This window comes from Gymnodraco acuticeps, unplaced genomic scaffold (assembly GCF_902827175.1).
Source record: "Gymnodraco acuticeps unplaced genomic scaffold, fGymAcu1.1, whole genome shotgun sequence".
Taxonomy (NCBI): Eukaryota; Metazoa; Chordata; class Actinopteri; order Perciformes; family Bathydraconidae; genus Gymnodraco; species Gymnodraco acuticeps.
Window position 1 is genome coordinate 758,112 of NW_022990940.1, and position 22,336 is coordinate 780,447.

Genomic DNA, 22,336 nt, shown 5'->3' on the forward strand with positions numbered 1-22,336 from the left:
AATTTCCCTATATAAAGTATAAAGTAACATGGAAATAATGACCTAACACTACCTTAAACAAGTGTTACCTTAGATCTTTATTATTGATAGTTTGACTTGAATGTTGTTGTTGGTCAAGGTGAACCTAATTTGATCTATACACCATTGTTTTTTTTAATCATCACAATGTTTTATGTAGAATCTTAATCTTGAGAAATTATACTGGCTGTTCATAGTTGAGTAAAGAAAATAACATTTATCTCTGAAAACCAGTAGTAAAAATATAAAGAGGCATACAATGGACACACTAAAGTTAAAGCGCTACAACTTAGACCTTTGCACCCCTAAAGTTTGGTTGCTTGTAATTTAGTATCCTGGAGGAATTCAAGATCCTCTTCACTGCTGGACACGAGTAAAAAGTATTCTTGTCTGTGAAAGTGTGTTGAGACTATGCATGCCTTAATGGTGTGTGTGTGTCTGTGTGGTGTGTGGCAGCTGTCCACTGGAATCTGAGGTCTGCATGTGCCCCATTACTACAAACACAGTGGCTCTTTGTACCCGAAATCACACTACACGGTGCAGAGCAGAGCCTGGAGAATGCCACACATGGGCACAAATCCCAAACATGCAGGGGTCGCGCTCCTGCTGAGACCAGGTTACTCAGAATCACAACATGTGTGGATGGCTGGAGGACAGTCAACCCGATAACCATTTACATATTAGGTAATGGCATTCACTAATTCCCAACCAGGGGTTCTTGTACCCTGGGGGAATCCTACATTCCAGGAAGTACTTTTACAAATTGGGATAAGCTCAACTAATTTGAAATAAATTGATCAATCTAAATAATATACAAATTCACAGTCAGAGTCAATAACAACACTAACCACGTGTAAGTGTATGAAACAAAAAAGGAAGAAATATAAAACAAAAAAGCTAGCTAGAATGGTAAAAGGATCCACCTAATGTAATAGCCAAAAGTCTAAATAGCGTTCTCATCCGCCACTGAAAACATCAAATTCTTGGACCTCACACGACATTGTTTGAGACACCGATTAAGGACATTACCTTAATTGACTTGCTCCAGGCTCTGCATCGGGCCATATGAATGTCCCGTGGATTCTTAACAAGCCAGTCTTTGTAAAAGTCTTTGGTGAGCCACAAGTCCTTGAATTTCCATTTTCTATGCATAGCTGAAGGTCCCCTTATTGTTAGCTTTGTTGTGTGCTTGCCCCTGTTTAACCTGTATCCGGTTCCTTCAGACCCGTAGGTTACATGTAAAAGTTATTGAGTAAATCCTTTTAACAGTTAGTTCAAAGTAGCTTTATGGATAAAGATTGCAACTCCTAACTCAATCTGCAACTCTCATTGGTTGTGAATGAGAAAGGGAACAAACTGCCCTTAAAATTGAAAGTTAAATCATATAAAAATATCCACTATAATGTTATAGTTTATATAGGGTGCAGTTCGATCTAATTGGTCTTACAGTTTAATATATTTCTAAATCTCCCCCAGATTATTGACCAAACAACATCATGAACATCCATTTCTCGTTCCTTGAAGATATACAATTCCCGCCTGGAGGAAGAAGCAAATCTTTATGATAGGTCATATTTATGTCTGAGCCAAATGACAAGACTGAGCTATTTATTACCCGCTTAAACCTAACGGTTATATTGAGGACTTTAGACAGGGCCTTTTACTGAGGGCCCTTTAAATAGCAGAGATGTTAGTCATAACAGACTAATCATGTCTTCAGGCAGTGGAGGAAGCGACCAATAGGGAGGGTTGCAGATGCTATCCTGCTTTTGCATAATCTACATTTTTCCCACCAGAAGCCAAAGCATGAGCAAACACATGCAAATTGAATTGGTAAAGAATGGGGTTAAATCAAAGCACAACTGTCACTGATTGTCTCTAAAGCATGTGGCCGCTGGCCTCAGGCTGATTATCTCATTAATCCCAAAAATCTATAGACCCAATGAGTTGCTACAAACTCACCATGGTATGTGCCTACATCTACTCTCTGGCCTTTTCCTACTCAACACACACACACACACACACACACACACACACACACACACACACACACCACACACACACACACACACACACACACACACACACACACACACACACACACACACACACACACACACACACACACACACACACACACACACACACACACACACACACACACACACACACACACATTCCCATCATGTTTCAGATGCTGCATACTCTTAAACGGGCTCCTTTTAAAAAACATGCAGACACTGTGTCTCTGTGGGCGGCACTCACACTGAGGCGAATGGTCAGCAAAGTGGAACATGTTTGCATTTCCCCTTCAGATCCAAACTGTGAAGCAGCACAGTCTCCACCTTTTTAAAAGTCTGCTCATGTCATTTAACACCACCTCACGGCTTCCTCTATTCTGTGTGCGTGTGTGTGTGTGTGTGTGTGTGTGTGTGTGTGTGTGTGTGTGTGTGGTGTGTGTGTGGTGTGTGTGTGTGTGTGTGTGTGTGTGTGTGTGTGTGTGTGTGTGTGTGTGTGTGTGTGTGTGTGTGTGTGTGTGTGTGGTGTGTGTGTGTGTGTGTGTGTGTGTGTGTGTGTGTGTGTGTGTGTGTGTGTGTGTGCTGGTGGATAACGCCTCTGGCCATTTTGTCCTCCATTGTACCACATTTCCTGTGAACTTCCAAAGGAATGCAAGGCTGACCCTTTGAAAATTATAGACGCTTTCAAAAAGTCATTACAGGAGATGAACATTTAAAATGGCGTACCACTAAAATACCTTTCTAACTGTCTGTAGAAAACCCCAAAGCAGACAAAACGTTCATGAGTTATGCCTTGTTTGTTAAAAGAAGAGTGGGTTGGAGGAAAATGAAACACAATTGTGTAAAATCATATTGCTCTTGAGGTTTTGGTGGAAACATGAGCACAAATGAGGCAACAGTGACAGTATTCAAACTACCAGTTACACATTTGGAAACAGTCTGGGTCTAAATTTACTCGTCTGAGCGATCAGTATAAAAATGTCTTTGTCAAAGGGAGGGAGTGAAGAAGACAACGTGTGTGGGGGAGCCCTTAAAGGTACAAACTACTATTTCTGTATTTGTAAAATAATTGTTCCTTTTTTTACATATTTAATTAGGTGTTGGAGGGAGCCTGAGATCTAAGGATTATGGCCAACATCTAATTCACTGTAATTGTTGTGCATATGTTTAAAACATAGGTTAAAAACAGAATTTGATTATGATACTTATAGTGCATGAAATATGTAGGAACACTTATTACTTCTAAATGTAAGATTGTTTGCTGCAGTTGAGGCTTCACATGTGGAGATATGTATAGCACATGATGATGGCAATTCCAATTTCCTGTCAACTAAGAGCTGCAGTTGTTTAACCACATCAAGGTATTGACAAACAATCAATCCTTAACACAGTTGAGACAACAACTCAACAAGCGTGTAATAAATATAACCTACACCCCGTTGTAATTAAGACCTATTTTATGTATTCTAATCTGGGATGTTTTAAAAAGAGATGGAGGCTCATATATCACAAAACGATATATAGAAGCTGAAGGCTGTTTCACTTGTCATAGTTAAGATACGTGGTTATTTAAAGAGAGATTAGTCACAGTGTTAAAGTGAAGACCAAACAACAAGATGTTTCCCTCATGCATTTGAGTAGATTACTCCAGACAATCTGAGAGTGACGGTATCTGGCTTTAGACAAGATTTAAAGGGACTGTTGTTTTTTTAACAGGATGTATGTTACGGTGTCGGGCCCTGTGGGAAAGAATAGACACAGAACAGCAGACAAGGCCATCCGATATGGAAGGATTGGTGAGGAATGTAATTGATAGTGTTGGAAGGAGTGGGATGGATTCCTCTCCCTGGCTCTCACATCCATGGAGGGCTTCCTCATTCACACAGTATACAATAGACAAGGACAAGGTGAGCTGCATTCAAGCGGTATCCTGTTCTCAGGAAACAACTGACAACCAGCTTCCCATGTATTCGTATTTCGCCACAGCCAGGGTTGTGATGCCAGGGTTGATTTTTAGATTAATTTTTGCCAAGGCAAGCAGGCAAAGGCATGTTATTATATAATTAATACACCTGTGAAGAGCAGAAGTAAAATAAAAATAGTCCAGCGGTTAAGTATTCGCCTAAACTGATGAGTCCGGGACTCTTTGCATGTTGCAGCAGGTAAGGCTGCATTCATGGGAATTTCCAGACGTTCATAGCAAACAGACTTCAGACATGAGTCACGGGAGATGAATCTGTTAAGTGTGCAAACTGTACAAAACAGATGTGAATAAGGCAGCTTAAGAGCTGATTGAAAGTGAGATGAAAGCAATCAATCTGATTCTGTGCAACAGATGTTGCTTAAAAATTGCATTTTGTGTAATACAATTCAAAATAAATAGTAAATATCAAGGTACAGCCAGCCAGTTAGCTTAGCTTAGCAGAAATACTGGAAACAGCACATACTGTAACCCTTCCATGAAGCCACAACAAAAAATGTTTGGGAACAGTTGCTTCTTCCTCTCAAATAAAGTTTGTTTGATGTTCTCTTTGAATACGAATACACGCAGAACAGAAAATACCATCAATACTATTTTAAACAAACTAAAAAGCAATTATTGTCATGGCATGAAGAGAAAGTCCAACATGCTTTGGCATCAGGAGTCCACTATAAGGATTATTTGTACTTCTTGATGAAACCTTGGAGTTTTCTTGTTATTTTGTGTTTAATGTTTGAGACAGTTTTTGTATTGAACTAAAAGTGTTTATTGGTAAGATTAAGGTGCTGGTAGATTTGGATGAATCGAGGCTGTCAGTTTTCTCTTGATACGTTAAATGTCTGGCTGTAGCTGCATATATTCAGAGAGGGGTATTTATATTCTCATCAAATTTAAGAAAACGTAAAAAAATACAAATAAAACCCTTTTCAAAAAAATTATGAGTTTGGACATGACTGAGTATTGCTATGTACAACTAAGAATATTGTACGGCAATAGTAACTTTTGTTGACATAATGAATATGTTTAAATCTAACATTATTGAATTGCTTCAGTAGACCCTATCTATAATGCTCAGGTGTGTTTTCATAAAGACCACATGCACCCAACCTCAACTGCCTGCTGGACCTGAAATTCCACATTTTTCTCCTCATCCATGATATTGGAGAAGTCTTCTTGTTACTGCTAAGAAGCCAGTGTTACCAGCATCTGAAAGTGAAAGGACTAAATGAGATGTGCTCCATTTGACTAAAGCTAACAATGCTGTGGGGAACTTCTTGGCAAATGAAAGACCGTAATATGAACCAACAAAACACAACATGGTCTCAGAATTCAACAGAGAGGAGCAAGCTAGTTAGATCAGATGATCAACAGAAAGTATGGTTACATACTTCACAAAACATGCATTAGAAAACTGCACTTATGTTCTGCCTTTTCAAAATGTCCTGTGACACTGGCCACCCACATCCTTTAATTATTGCTTGGGTGGTTGTAAATGTGAAATTTTGATGGAACAAAACAAACAATGTAGACTTTTCAAACCAAGCACTCTCACAGATCTGGTTTACTAATAATGGAGGTATTTATCACCATCGCTGTCTTACATAAGATTTATTGGATTTGTTTTGCTGTTGGGTCATTCAACGCTTACATGTTGCAGCTTAAACATATTATGAGATGTACATGTTTACACTGCCATGGCAACTTGACTGTTTCTTTTCTGTCTCAAAACACTCTGAATATTTGGCCTCTGCTCTCAGACGCATTACTCATACAAATAGCTGAGTGTCACTGTAATCATGTTCCTTTTCCATTTGTTTCCCATCCCTTTATTTCTCATGCCTCTTTTATGTCAGTTCTCTTTGAGTTTACACAGCATAGCTTTACTGTAGGTTAACTGTATTTCTGGTATGTGACAGGAAAATTGAAAGGTCAAGCGTCAAGATGCAAACAAGTCATACAGTTGTACAACAAAAGCTGTTCTGCCACAGGACTCATCTTGTAGAGTGACTAATCATTTAGTCTCTGGACCCACCTCAGTCTCAGTCATCCTGACCTTCAGGGCGAGACTGCACCAAACTGAGCACCGTTAATCTGAGGCAAAGCTCCGAGGCCCTTTATAAATACCAGCCGTAGCTGCCATTTAGAGGTGTGAAAACATATTCGCTGCCTTTGGCCCTGGAGACAACATGCCTACTGCAGACAAATGACACAGCAACCAGCCCTGACACCCTGTCCTAAAACAGCCCTGCACCCGGGGGTCCGCTGCCATCCTGGGAGGTCACCAGAATGCCAGTCATTCATTCGGGCCCCAGCATGTGTGCCCCCAGCGAATAGCTCCTGTGCTGCTGAGGCTGCACATAGCATGTGATCTGATGGCTGGCATTGGCCAGCGGCAATGTGGAAAGAGAGAGAGGGGTCTCTGTGTCTGTATACCGCTCAGCAGCTCTGAAAATGTACCAGGGGCTTTCCATGGTCCAGCAATGAGGGGAATGTTGGGTGGGATGTTGAGCTGGGTGTGGTGTGTGTTTGAGTGTGAGAGGAAAGGCAGGTAGGTAATGATCATAGTAGACTGAAGGGGGGGGTTAAAGTTGATGGAAGGATGGTCATTTAAGCAAGGTGAGTTTGAGCCCCTAACTCCGAAATAAGCAGAAAATGTGATCGTGACATTGCAGTTTACAGCATTGGTTATGTCATATAGATGTATTTTCAAAAGCATGGCATGTTCTCAATAAAGGACATGTTGTAAGCTTAACATATTTTTCCTCTTACTCTTGATGCTATTTATCAAACTAGATGGCTCGTGTGAGTGCCAAGTGAAGGAGATATCAGCCGAAGAGATGTCTGCCTTCTCTTCATTATTATGGAACTAGAAGGCATCAGGCTTGTGGTACCAACTGCACTGAGTCTTTCCAGAAAACATGGTTCCTCAAGAAAATCCACAGAATTTATTTTAAGCAGTTTCATTTAGTCATTATTTTTGTTACACCACCTGCTGACTGTTCCACAGCACAGAGGGAAGTGTGCACCTTTTCAGGGACAAGGGGCAAACTATACCCATCTTGAATCAATAATGTGCACTTCAGGAATTTTGGGTGCATTTAAATCTACAGTTGAAACATTAACCTGTTTTATATTATGTCTCTTTACTGGCGACTATTCAGCTATTTACACTCCTTCAACTGTCATACTGACATTGTGCAATACTGGGTGGTTATATTGTGCAATAAAACCGTATACTGAGACATCAAACTCTGAACAACCACTTGACCTAAACCTTTTTATTTTTACCAATAAGCTATTATACTGTAAAAAGACATTTATGATACATAGGTGGTGTCAATTTATAAGAAAAACTGCCTAAGTGAAGAAATGTAACAAATGCGTCTGTACACAAGACTTTACTAAATGGTTTAATGAGGATTAAACTGATATGCTATGGCATTCAAAGTCACCAAATGAACCCAACTGTTTCTTTGACTTTTCTTTGATTGACACTGGAAAGTAGTTTGGGCCTTAAATGACATGTTTAACACTTACACACCGCAGAAGTGTTGTAACAGTTAACTTCCTCTGGCAGCTTGTTCTTCGGCTTGACTTGCTTTAAGTATTGTGTAAACCAAAGAATTTCTTAAAGTGTCAACTGGAAAAATCCATTATCGTATGAATGACTTCTAGCTTTTGCCAGTAAGTGAAGATGATTCAGCTGTGAGATATGCTAATGGCGCAACTCAAGGCCTGTAGGGTCTGCTGACACACAAAGACAGCATTGTGTCGATCAAAAGAAGGCTATTGTCTTGTTATACACAGAATGTCTATTTTTAAGGCTCGGGGGAAAGCCAGAGGAAAGTTTCTATTCTGAGACAAATTCAAATAGCCATAAATACGAAATGAAAAATAAATAATTTGAAACGCTTCAAAGTTAATGAAAGGACACATTATGCATTGGTCCAGATAGATAAAGGTCAGCTGTGTTGTTGTTGGAAAACAGAATCAGAAAATGCTTTCGATTTCGACAGAAAATCATTGAATCTTTCTAATGAATAATTGTTATTAGTGTCTTTTACCCTTCTAGCATCATGTAATCAAAAACATTCTTTTATTATAACTCAACTGACTTAAACTTTCTTCAACTTTCAAATGTTACTGTAACCAAATCAAGCAATGACAATGACTAACATTATGTTTGGCTCTTAGGTGATGCTTGCCATCAGCTTTAAACATAGCAACTCAGTTATGTTACATTTGTTACACTAGCTTGAAATCCTTCTTTACAAATCCATTCAATGTCGACAAATAATCATGACATTACATTTTCAGAACGCACCATATGATACCAAGAACATGTCCATGTTAAGATTAATTTATTCAAATTCAAAAACCTGGGTCGTGTAGTTTGGGTCATAAAGAATGACATTAAAACAGCCCTTCAAATTCTAACTTTAGGATTGATTTATTTTTCCACATTAAACTGATTGGGTACATTTTTTGATTTTCGATATACAACTTTGTATTAACCTTACTATTATTTTCAACTCAAAGATAAAATGGCGAACACATCCAGCACCTGACCAATGTTAGTCCACCATCTTCTGTGGGAAATATCTGTCTCTTTTGTCCATCAGTGTTTGGTTCTGTGTAGGCCTGCAGTTGGTTTTTAGAGCATTTCATAATAAAAACTTTTAGAAACAAGGTGTTAGTGACACTTAACCAGAAGTTCTCAAAGTGTGGGGCCTAAAGGCATGTCAGGTGGGTAGAAAATACATTCTTGATATTGTACCTTCCCCAAATCCCCAGAATTGGGAAATAACTTTGCAGTAGTAAAAAACAAAATTCAGTGTGACTTGCCCGTCTTGATTTAGCACTCCACTTAGGACTTAAGACTAACAAAACATTAAGTCCCACCACTAAATGCTAAAGAGATGTTTAGCTTTTAGTATTACACAACCCTTTGTGGACCTGTCCAATCAAAGTTACACAGTGTACTCAGTGCAAGTCAATTCACTGGCTAATCCTCTGTAAAATGATATGATTAAATTAGATTTGAAATCTAAAAAAGCAGGACAAACATCTACTGTACTGACATGTACCTGCTGTCCACAGTTCACAGTTTGCAGAGGAATGTTCAACATCTGCTCGCCTCTATTCCTCCTCATATAATTCTCTCTCGGGACAGGGCCGTGATCACAGGAGACGCTGTTAGCACTGCTGTCCCAAAGGAAGAATGCAAACACTAGAGAAGCTCTTCCAAGAAATTCCCAGTTGAGGATCTTTCTGGAATGTCCTAACGAGGTTTCTCCGCTGTGTTTACAGTTCCAGCCCGATGGCAACCCTGCAATCTGTGCTGCCAGCGTATCATTATCTGGCCTCTCTGGGGACTCGGGGAGAGTTAGAGGAGCTTTCTTCCCCCTAAGTAGATATTTTAGATGTTTGTCTTCGTTTTTGCTGTTTAGAGCAAAATGGTCAGCTCTGAAGACAAGAGACAAGAGGCGACCACAGACAGTGGTAAATTAGTTCTAATAAATTGCTGTGCAATTAGTCAGATGTCTAGACGAATAGATGCCGAGCAGCCGCTGTCATGCCACTTTATTATTTTTGCGTCACAGATACTTAGTGTTCTTGGCTGCTCTGCTTGGTGAAAAAAAAGACACTTAATCATTGTTTAGCTAAGTAAAGTGGTTATTGTTTTTGGACTTGTGCCTTATGTTGGGCTACACATGAAGCATCACCCACCCAAGAAGACAAGCTGACCCTGACATTTGACTAAAAGTTGAAACTTCACATCAGAAGAGAGAACACGCTCAATGGTTCTTGGCAGAAAAGGCAGCTGTGTTGGTGGTGGAGTGTGTGTGTGTGTGTGTGTGTGTGTGTGTGTGTGTGTGTGTGTGTGTGTGTGTGTGTGTGTGTGTGTGTGTGTGTGTGTGTGTGTGTGTGTGTGTGTGTGTGTGTGTGTGTGTGTGTGTGTGTGTGTGTGTGTGTGTGTGTGTGTGTGTGTGTGCATTGGCAGTGTGTTCACCCCCAGCTTACATTATGTTCTGATATACTTCAGTGAAATCAGAAACACAAATAAGAACTCAGACCTTATTGACTTCAGACCTCTCTTATGCAACGCAGGAATGTTGGACCTGGAACATTTCACTAGATACAAACGTTGCAAAGGAAAACTTTAAAATGAATTGCAATAAAATACACTAATAAACTTTGAAATATATATTACATATATTTGTTATCAAAATTTAAAATACTCACTTTGCAGATTGGCCCCTTTCAGCACGTTGCATACATATTTACATTATATTACTGGATTATTAATGCTCAAGAAAATGATGTTGTGATCAGCATGTTTCAGCCGGTGGTGATAGGGGTTTGACAGCTTAATATACTGTTTGCTAATCACATTTTATGAATTGATATTATCTAAGTCATTTTTTATTATCCTGTCATTAAAGCATCTATCACCTCAGCCTTCTGTGACTTCAGAGAAAGCACTGAGCCAAAATAACTTTAAAAGCCTGTTTATAACAAAAGGCAGCTCTTAGAGAATGTAAATAATAAATAAAGCAACCTATCTAATAAACATCCTATATGTTCTCTTCAAAAGGGGGAACATACAAATGACCTTCAGATGACTGCTTTGTTGAAAAATATATTAACAAAAAAGGTTCCTTTAGTTATGAAGATATTTCACATATTATGAAAAAGTAGACTGTCTAGTTTGCCAATATTTTGCTACTGCAAAGTAACTTCCAAAGTGTTCCAGCTCTTATGACTTTCAGGGAGTTACACTTTCTGCTCTGAAGATTGAGCCAAGACAATGGAGGGCCTCTCGCAGTTTCCTGCCCACAACAATAGCATGAGGGAAAGGCGAAGGGTCCTGACTGGAAGTGCAGGCTTCACCTCTCAGAAACCATCAGCAGGAACACACACTGGACCGCTGCCCACACTTATGAAGTGCACAAAAATGTGAGGAGAGGATGCACAAAGCGTGGGAATTTCATCTATTACAGTTTTCCAAAGAATTCCTCGCCTGTGGCCAATAGAGTTGTAACAGGATATGTGTGTTCAAGGAATTTAACCTTCACAGAAACTGACTGTTTATACGTGTCTTACTAATTATTGGAACTCCAGTTTTTTGACTTTCCAAACAAGAAACGGTCATCTGAGAATCACTCCCAATATAAATTCAAAAATATGTCTTTACACTAATGGAACAGACAGAATGTACATGTTAAGAGATTTAGATTAAGCCTGTTGAAAGTGTTGTGTATTTTCTTTTTTGTAAACTATTACCATATTTAAGAAATCTGTGTATCCAAGTCTCACACAAATGTGTGAGCTTTAGAGGTTGTGTCATCAACTCTTGGAAAGAAAGCATGGGGCACAAAATGTCAAACTATTTCTTCAAAGCAGCATCTGGCAGAAGTGCGTACATGATGACCGAGGCCATGAACTACACATAACACTATTGGTGACATGTTTGTTTCATTGGACATCATACAGGAATGCAGCGGGGCGGGACATAAGATATGCAAGATTAGAAGGAAGAGATGATGCAACAGAGGTGATAAGCAAGAATCCTAACACAAAGTACATCATAATACACCAAATATTTATGCACTCAGACTTCTAAATACTTTAAAACTCTGTGATAAAGTGAACATCAGTCAAAAGCATCAATTCACAGGAAAAAAACAGCTGCAGACATAAGATATTTTACAATTTAAATATAAGTACAAAATAATTAGGAGCAAAACATTTAAAAGTAAAAGCATGTTTGCTAAGACAGCAGCCTATTCCAGAGTATTGTGTTATTGCTATAACTTATGCATCAATACATTTACTGTATATTGCATTGTACGTCTTAGAATTCAATTTTCGCAAATCTATTAAATTAGACAAACACAAAGTAGGACATATAGTTTGTTCTAAATAGTTGGGACAAGTATCTCTTTATTTGGATTAAATCAGGGAAATTCACACAACTCAACACAAACGTTGTTTTGTAAAAGGAAATACTTTCCTTATCACAGTTTGACGGTTGCTTGAGTTCAGTGAAGTACTGCAGAATAGATGAGTGTTACATCCCATCAATCAGGTGGATGCCATCTAGTGGTGAGAAGGGGTTTGCCAGGAGAAAAAAACAGAAGGAGAAATATTGTTAGTTTAGTGACTTATTAAGACAGAGTACAGCAGTGCTAACTAAGTGACATTTACACATAATTGACACCAATGTATGTCAGATGTTCTCTATATGAAAGATTCAAATACAACTTTTGTATCTCTGTCAGTGATGTTGCTTTCCCTGCAGGGATCCACAGCCCTAAAGTATGCAGGATGTTTCATGAACCATTTAGAAAGTGGATTCATAAACAAACAGACACACATAGGAACGTGTTTATCATCCTCTGTTTTGGGCCTGTAGGAGCTGAGAGCCATGGCAACCGAATACCGAGGGGAGAAAAATCTGCCTGGCCGAGCTCCATCCCTCTGGCAGTCATGCTAAAACTCTTGAATCCCATGACAAAAACAACATTCCACATCTAAGTGATAGTCTTCAAGGAATTCCTGTTAAACAGAGGCATTTCTCAGCTTGCATACCTCATCCTATTGAAACCATCTGGTGTAACGTGTGAATCTGGAATCTTTGTGCATGTGTGAAAGTTTGCATTGTCTTTATTATAATTTTCTGGGATGAGAAACCGACGTCCTCTGACATTAGTGTGCTAACTGATTTTAAATTGTTAACCAGTGAGAAAAATAACTCCTCCAACACTGCCTTCTTCAAAATAAACACATTCACATATGGGGGAACAGGTAAGACATAAGAAAAGATAAATGATTCACTTCTAGTTGTATGGCTTTTTAGAAATGTTTTTTTAAACGTACATGAATTCCAGTTTGATAAGAAAAGTTTGCAAAAGATGTCCAAGGCTAACTGACAGTCCCCTACGTCAATGCTGACCCCACGTCCTGCACGATAAGTCTTGTTGTGACGATTCTTAAATAGGATGGAGTGAAGATTGAAGCTGAAAAGCATGAAAAAAAAGTCGATCTAACTTCATATCACGCAATAATGTCCTTTGGTTCAAGCATTATAACAACCGGGCAAGGCGCACAACATCTGAGACACAAAGTACAAAGCTCACTATATCTCAGTTTGTTTCAATAGTTAGATTTATCGCGGACTTGTGACACTTATAACAATATCAACAAAAGTATGTCCTGCGGTATTAGGAAATGTTTTCTTGCAGAGGGTTGAATGTTGAAAATCAAGCGTTTTAAGAGCTCTGTTATTTCCGTCCATACATTGCCCACATGGTTCATGTTCCTAAATAAGATTTGTTCAAGTAAAAGCTCCAGAAAAAGAATACTAGTGTTATTCAAACACTGCTGAGTGCTGTTTGAAATAAAGCGAGTGGAACTCAAAGGCATCATGGTACAAACACATTGCACAGAGGGCAGGAGCAGGAGGGTCAGAAGGGTCCCCGATAAAATATCTATGAACAAACATATTATCTAAAATGTGTAATTTGAGAGGATGCAATGTTTTAACTTGAAAAAGAAAGAGATTTAAAAAATATTAAAACAAATAATGATGTGAAATCAGCCCCTAACAGACATTTACTTCATAGTCTGCATTTAATTATCCATGTTTAAGTCATTATTGTTACTTTACGGCATAACCTCCCCATGTGAGATTTCCTACATGAGAGCAGGCGGTCTGTCGGTCACTGGAAGCACCCTTGGGAGTCGGGGAGGGGCCGAGAGATGTTGTGGAAAGCCCACTGCAAGATGCTGTCAATGGACCCCTGCTGAGACCCAGAGAGCAGAAACAAACAGCCGGATCAATCTCTGGACAAAAGGCAGAGTCCTGGTGACGTCATTTGGCAAACATGTACAATATGATGTCCATGACAACGATAATGTTACGATCTTTATCAGATTATTACTGCTGTTATTAAATGACAGTACATCAGGGCATATACTGTCAGTTGACTCAGTTGACTCTTCCTCCATGTGGATCTGAGTCAACTGAAAGGTTCAGCCAGGAAACAAAATCAAATATGTCCTCGTTATAATCATCTTACATCCTTAATGTGTTAGAGTTATGTATTTGAACCACAACTTTAGATAGATGAGGTGAATATGAGGCCCTGAAAAGGTCTAATCCTTATATATAAATCTGGTTAAGAATTTATAGTTTTTTGAGTGCAAAATCATTTTTACAACCAGAAGGAGAGAAACACAAATGATCTATTCTGTTTTCAACAACTAACAAAGAGGATATTGGTACTATTAGAACAATGGCTGTTAATGAATCTGACATTCATTAAATCTTACCTAAACTTAATGAAACTGTTGTAATATTGCATGGGCAAGAACTTAATCATCACACCTTAAACGCAGCAGTGTTAGCTTATAGTACAAAATAAATGTGTAAGATTTAAAACTGTTTGAATCTTTCTCAGCACACACTACCTATGATGTGTTTTTATTTTCAGTTTGATAAAGAGGCGCTGTTTTGTGGAAACACAAGCAGCTTCATGACAACTCCCTCCCTGTGCAGTCATCTTGTCTGTGACATGCATGGCTGTATGATGTATTCATATATCATGTCTACATCTGTTTTTTCGACATAACTGTGCCTCACTCACGTCTCCCAGGATGGAGTCCAGCTCATCTTTGTGGAGGCCGGGCTCAGGGACGGGGGGGCTCTGATCATGAACCCCTGGGGCGAGCTGGACACACACACGAGATTACAATCAATCACAGTCAGATAACGAAGGTGTATATATCATGTGTACACACACGTGCAGACACACCTGTAGGACTCTGGATGATTCAGCCTCCCTCCCTGCGGAGCCGCCCCAGGGCCCGGAGCAGGACGAGCAAATGGATCTCCCTCTAACACACACAGAGACACAGATGGTGAGTCAGAGTGTTTCTGTGTAAAGAATGTTACCTTCAATCAATATGTGATGAGCAACACTCCTGAGGATAACAGAGCAATAGGTTTCAGATGGAAGACTGAACTGTTTGCTCATCATGTCAAACGTATTATGCAATGATTTGAAATCAAATGGCATTTATAAAATGCTGCAAACTCCAAAAAAGGTTTCAGGTAACATTTCATGCTCTGCTAAAAATGGTAAAGGAATCTTAACTTCATCACCAACTATCACACAAAAGCACTTAGACAACAGTCAAATTGGTACATGAGATCATCACCAAGGTTTCATTTGTTCTCTGTTTCTCTGGTAATATTGAGATATATCATTGATCTTTATCTGCATTATACACATGGACAGATTACTTAAAGGACCTAGTGGGCCAGAGCCTCTGATTGAAGTTACTGCAGAGATTTCTTATCGGGAAGTCACAAGAGACACAGAAAGTCCACAAAGAGGCACACAACAAGCCAAGACCCAAACAACCACATCTCTGGCTCTTGTTCTTACTGTATGTAGGAGGGGTGGGGTCCTTTTACATGTTTGTGCCCAGGGGCCCATTGTCTCATAATCAGATCATGAGTATACAGTGTACTGCAAACCCTGCTGCAACTGTCCATTTTAAACCCATTAGTCACCATTAGCAAGATAAGGATCAGAGCGTTAATGCACATTGTTGATCAATACAAACACAAACGGGAGTCCAGAGGAAGGTCTTTATCAGTGAGGACATTACACACTGATGCATGGATCACATTGAGGCTGAGATTAGAAATGTCACGTTTGTGGGAAGTATGCATGTCATCTTCTGAAAAGGTATAGAGGAGATGATAGTGAGGAGTGTCTTACTTGGAGGAGAGGCAGTGTGTGTGGAAGCGCTGCAAACACTGGAGGCAGTGAGTCAGCTCTCCTCCTCGGTTACAAACACTGCACACCTCCCTCACACTGAGCAGCTCTCCACCTGAACACTGGACTCACATGTGATGCAATTTTAGAGAACAGCACAGAATTACCAAATGGTCAGAGGAAGTAATAGCAGAGTTATTGTTTAACAAGTGTGACAAAATGGGTGACAATATGAAGGGTCACCAAGCAGATCACAGAGTCTTTACCTGGCTCATGCCACTCAGCTCATTTGTAGGAGCTGCGACAGCCGTAAGAGCCGAGGATGAGAGCGAGGAGAAGAAGGAGACGTCCATGATGGAGTTACTGGAGCTTGTGGTGGTTTGCTGCGTCTGGGCAATGAGTGGCTGTAATATCAAATATTATGACCATGATCAGTACTGGAAAAATATCACAAACCATTCAGTCTAAAAACTAATCTTTTAATACAATTGTATCATCAGATAATACATATTTTAAAAGGAGAGTATTTAATGCTACTGTGATGTCCATAACAACAAAAATACATGTATTATACTAGAATACAAAACCAATTAAACAACTGATTAACTAACCAACTATCTCAACATCATGAAGATAACTGTATATATTTATTTTAGGAAGCAGATCTAGTCATCAAAGAATAACCATTATGATCTGAAAATATTATACATCATGTTGTGTGGAAACTTTTTAATACAAATATAATCACTAAATACAAACAATTATAATGTATGCATTAAATATATATATATTTGTTTTTTATATATCCTTCAGATACTTACTTGTAAAGGCAGATGGGCATTCTCTCCTTTCACTGTGTTGCCACAGCACCAGTCACACTGCCACGTGCCACTGCAAATAAAACATGTAACTTAAGATTTAAACTTCTTTACAAAGCAGAACTTGACATAACAACAAATGACACAGAGACAAATCTTTGGTTTTTCACCACGGTATAGACGTGAGTGGAGGGAGAAGGCAGGTCAGATGAAAAGCTCGAGGACATCCATCACAACAAATCAGCTCCCCCCCGTCCTTACACACTGCACACTCATCATCATTATACTGAGCCTAAACACAGAGATACAAAACACTTAGGACACAAAAGCAGCTTCAAAGGACAGACATGTGAATGAGTGAATGCTGAGAGGATCTCTACCATGCCTGTGTGTGCCTCCCCCTGGTGGTTAAACATGTTCTCAGCAGCTTGGGATGCTCCATTTGTCTTCTCAGGGTAAAACTGTTCACCAGCTTGTCTGCACTGTCTGACAGTTCCTGTTAAATGACAACGGTTTTTTAACATTTATTTAAAAAATAGTAGTTGCTTATTTCGCTATTAGATCTAGATCGATGCATCATTTCAATGATTCAATATAATTTAAGCAAAGTCAAATTCTTGATTTGAATATCATAATCATCAGAAAGATACACATTTACTTTCACTAAACTGTGGATTTGCAGTTTTTTTTTATTTTGTACTTGTATCAAACAGAATATACACAAAATCTAGTTTGCTACACTATATTTGTCTTGTTAAGGCCAGGCGATACAGAAAGAATAGTTATTCTGCAGATTCTCCTTTGTATCTTGCTACTGGCCCAGACAAGTGATGGTTAGATCTGTGCGACACATTCAGAAACTTTAATACTCCAAAAAAATCCATCATCAGCCTACATGTAAATCAAGTATTCAGGATACTTTTATATGGTGAGTGTTGGATAAGGTTTATGATTTTTTTTTCAACAGGTAATAAATAAATGTCTTGGATTCCTTTTGTAAAGTTACCCTTCCAACCTGCTGGGTAGTTCTATCGATATTTGTAGCCATAAAAGTAACCAGGCTTACCATGTGAAACAAACATCTGTTGGATATGGATCTTCTCTGTGGCGTCATGGCTGACTGGCAGCTCAGCTAAGGAGGAAGAGGAGGACACAGCGACTGGTCTCTGGACAGAAGACGACACCGCATCTGTGGCAGAACTAGGGTTCAATGTTTCTGTAATATTAAATAATTATATTTACATCTAATGTAGAAAATATAACTGATTTGTAAATTACTATTTCCAGACGTTGGCCGTGGGGCTGCAGCTCCACTCTTCACTCTGTACAGTCTTACTTTGCCCCCTGGAAAAATCACACACATCATCATTATCATCATCATCATCAGCTTTAACATGTTCTTAGTTAGAAATCAGAGTCAGAGGAGATGCATTATGGGAAATAACCTGTTCCATCGCTTGTCTTGGCATGATACTGAGGTTGCAGATTGTGTGAGTTTGTCTTTCTGTCCTCGTGGCTCCTCTTCTTGATGTGAGGTGTTTTTGTGTTTTTAGACAATTTCTTCTCACCTCTGGCACCTGCAGCATCCCATTCTGTCCAAAAAATGTCAGCAAATGATAAATGAATACTATAACTTTTGATAAATATGTTGGTGAAACTTGAATGTTACACACTGGAGTGTAGGTTAGTGAGTAGCGTCTGCAGTTTAGGGTAGCTGTCCAGGTTGTAGTCTTTTGACAGGTTGCTCCAGAAGGCCTGGATGGTGGATCTGCTCTGCTCCAGGACCCAGGACAGCAGGGAGTACATGGCCTTATGGATCCCCTCACTGCCTTCCTTCTCCAGAGTGTCCTATAAACAACAGGGGGTGTGTGAACTCTTCAGTCTGAATTGATGTCACAATCTAAAAAGGTGTTCCTGGATCATCGTCTAAATTACAAATCAACAGGAGAATAATAAAGAGGAAAAAGGCATCCTTATCACTTAGTCATGACATTGCTTTTCAGTGTGTGATTGTGTCGAAAATGGCAAATGATTGTAATCAAAGTGAAAAAATAATGTTGTACTTACCTTCAGTAGTTGGTCAGTGATGATATTTTTGTCCACCAACCCGTAGACAAGAGGGAAAGGGTCGTCTACAGCCATGGCGATATCTGTCCGCAGCCCCCTCAGCATGGAGCGGAGGTTTGTGTCCCGAAAAGCTTCCACTCTGGACATGATCCACTTTGTGTGTGAATCAACTCCAAAGTGATCCGAGATCATACAAGAAGTACTTTGGATGGAAGAGGTGTGTCCTTCTCAGGGAGGAACATTGTGCACAGGTGTGTCGTTTCCTGCTAACGATTACTTCAGTATTGATACATTGGCTGATTATTTTCAAGATTTATTATTTAGTCTACTAATATATGAAATATAAATAACGTTAGTAAAAACTGAAAAATGCCATCAGCTTGTCCAAGGCGATGTCTTTAAATGTTTTTTTTTTGGCCCTCATCAAAAAAGAAATACATCACCATATTTGAGGGGCATTTGTTGCAACTCTAGCGTATTACCATGCAAATGTATAGCACTGATGCCACTGATTTCGACTGGCTGAGGTTTTCACAAAGGTTTCACCATTGTGGAAATCGAACCAATTCCCCCTCGACCTCTTGTCTGAGTGTGTCTCTGCGGAGTTCATGTGTCCACTAACAGCAATAACTGTCTCCTTCCATCTGTTGACCCTCATGGGGGTTGTATGAGAAGCTGTCCATCTAGGGGAATACCTGTCCTCTTGTATTGGGAAGACTTGGTGCAAGTGTCTTTAAAATGTCATGTGACAGTTTCCTTCTTAAAAGGTTCTTTCCACCACAACTTCCCCATAACTATCAGATGTTCAGACACTGACTCACTGTGTGGAGCTCAGGATTGGTGCAATAATTATAACAAAATTAACACTGTAAACAATTCACTGATCGACATATTGATGACATGGTTGGTTGCTGTTGCTGTGTAACTTTATTCTTTGTACAGTCAAGACCAATAAAGACAGCCTTTCCAAACTGTGCAGTTTCTTCTATTATATTATTTTCATTATTGTTGTTTTGATTAATACTTAACAACAATAAAAGACACTGGAGCAATATGTTCTATTATTTTTCTTCTTGCGAGCCTTTTCTAAATTAAAATGAATGTTAGGGTACTTTTCTGATGATTGCTGTTATCTGTCAAACAATGTATCACTTTATTTAAATGTTCATAAGGGACCACAGGGCTCTCACTAAAGATACAAAAACATTGTTAAGGTTAACTTTAAAAGCCATTGCAAATGGTCATTAAGTAGTGGGCATACCATAGAGTCCCAAAACTACTTCACCTGCACTTTGACCGTATTAGTTTCTATAGCATGGATGTTTCAACACAACGTCAAACATATTTGCATTATTTCAATGATGCTCTAATGTTTCAGTTAATTGTCGTTCAAAAATCAGTTAAGGCTCACTATAGTATGGAAGCCTGTTTGCGCCACAGGAAGTCATTATATTGACTTAGCTATCTCATTATATTGACTTAGCTATCTCATTATATTGACTTAGCTATCTCAATATATCTACTTAGCTATCTCATTATATTGACTTAGCTATCTCAATATATTGACTTAGCTATCTCAATATATTGACTTAGCTATCTCATTATATCTACTTAGCTATCTCAATATATTGACTTAGCTATCTCAATATATTTACTTAGCTATCTCAATATATCTACTTAGCTATCTCATTATATCTACTTAGCTATCTCAATATATTGACTTAGCTATCTCAATATATTTACTTAGCTATCTCAATATATCTACTTAGCTATCTCATTATATTGACTTAGCTATCTCAATATATTGACTTAGCTATCTCATTATATCTACTTAGCTATCTCAATATATCTACTTAGCTATCTCATTATATTGACTTAGCTATCTCAATATATTTACTTAGCTATCTCAATATATCTACTTAGCTATCTCATTATATCTACTTAGCTATCTCAATATATTGACTTAGCTATCTCAATATATTTACTTAGCTATCTCAATATATCTACTTAGCTATCTCATTATATTGACTTAGCTATCTCAATATATTGACTTAGCTATCTCATTATATCTACTTAGCTATCTCAATATATTGACTTAGCTATCTCAATATATTGACTTAGCTATCTCATTATATCTACTTAGCTATCTCAATATATTGACTTAGCTATCTCAATATATTTACTTAGCTATCTCAATATATCTACTTAGCTATCTCATTATATTGACTTAGCTATCTCATTATATTGACTTAGCCATCTCAATATATTGACTTAATTCACCATCAACTAGTTGTTAATTAACATGCATATTAGCAGTATATTGGCTCTTTATTAGTCATTATAAAACATTTATTAATGCCTTATTCTACATGACCATATTCTACAAGTAATAAGCCATTAGTTGAGAGTTTTCCCTCAATAACCCTCTAATTAGTCCTTATTTATTGCAAGAAAGGAAGTTGTTGTACATGAGTTTTGGTCTTAATATGCTCTGTTCAATATGTCTAAATAACTCAAAATGAGGTATTTCTATCTAAGATCAATAAGCTAGTAGTTTGACTTTAATTGACCTGAACAGGTTCCCTATTCTAAAGTCGCCTCCTCTTCACACTCACACTTTGTAAATACATTATAGCACACAACTACTGGAATTAACCTCAACAGTACATGAACAAAGTAGGCTCACGTTGAAATATCTGTTTTATTAATAAACCGCGAAAGAGAGGTTCAGACACATACCAAAACATGTCAAGTTTCTCCAAAGCTGAGAACATATATGCAGCCTCTACTTTTTAATAAAACTGATTTTTAACAGAGTTTATGTATTTGTGATCATACTGTGTGACCTGCTTGTATGTACTTACACAATAGGTGTACTGTTCTCTCTCTGTGTTGTCCTGTCTCAGTGTGAACATAGATTAAACAGCCAGCCAAACTCTTTTGAGAGCCATGGGAATGAGCAGCCATGCTCCTTTATTGACTTATTTGCAGTCCACTGACATTCAAACGGAGTGAAACTATAAAAAAATAAGTTACAAGGCACTTAATGATCTCATACATGCAAGTGTAACATACACAGATTACTTGTAGAATAGGATCATGTAGAATAAGTGTCACGGTTTTAAGTTTGTGTGTCTGGTAGTGGGTGTTTTTCTGTTCTCCTTGTCATGTTTTCCTCCCTGTGTATTGTCTGGTCTTTCTCCCCGTGTTTTCCTGTCTGTCGTTAGTTTCCGTGGTGTGTCTAATTTCCTGATTGTTTTCACCTGTCATCCCTTCTGCTCATCAGCGTCAGCCCCGCCCCTGATTGTTCCCACCTGTGTCTTGTTACCCTGTGTTTAAATTCCCCTGTCTCCCAGTATTCAGTGTCAGTTCGTTTTTGTCTCATGTCATGTTCAGGTCTATACGTTTTGTCTATGGCCTTGGTCAGGTCTATCTATGCTCCTTGTCTTTTGCCTTGGTCAGGTCTATGCTCTTTTTTGTACTCGTGAAAAGTTTTGTTCCTCACCACGTGAGCTATTTTCTTTTTGTTCTCATTTTTTGTCATCTCATCCTGAGATTAGTTAGTGACCCTTTTTTTGCTGTATTTTGGAAAATAAAGTATCCTACCAATACTTTACCTCTGTCTCCCGGGTCTTGCAATTG

At 38.6% G+C, this 22,336-nt stretch overlaps 1 protein-coding gene across 1 annotated transcript; it reads right to left on the reverse strand.

Moving 5' to 3' along the window:
* Positions 1-12,084: 12,084 nt before the first annotated feature.
* On the reverse strand, positions 12,085-18,433 carry aire (autoimmune regulator). The gene is made up of 13 exons (XM_034234481.1): positions 18,301-18,433; positions 18,073-18,219; positions 17,906-17,971; positions 17,694-17,816; positions 17,008-17,123; positions 16,798-16,919; positions 16,631-16,700; positions 16,076-16,213; positions 15,813-15,931; positions 14,838-14,919; positions 14,661-14,753; positions 13,721-13,826; positions 12,085-12,120 (listed from the first exon to the last, which is right to left on the reverse strand). The coding sequence occupies exons 1-12, from the start codon at positions 18,431-18,433 to the stop codon at positions 13,743-13,745; spliced, it is 1,293 nt and encodes a 430-aa protein (XP_034090372.1). The 3' UTR covers positions 12,085-12,120; positions 13,721-13,742.
* Between the last annotated feature and the right edge of the window lie 3,903 nt (positions 18,434-22,336).

Coding starts and splice junctions, on each gene's coding strand:
- aire (XM_034234481.1), bottom strand. CDS start 18,433: ATGTACTCCCTGCTGTCCTGGGTCCTGGAGCAGAGCAGATCCACCATC. Junction 18,220..18,300: donor ACTCACTAACCTACACTCCA/GTGTGTAACATT, acceptor TTTTTTGGACAG/AATGGGATGCTGCAGGTGCC. Junction 16,920..17,007: donor GGGAGGCACACACAGGCATG/GTAGAGATCCTC, acceptor CTCTGTGTTTAG/GCTCAGTATAATGATGATGA.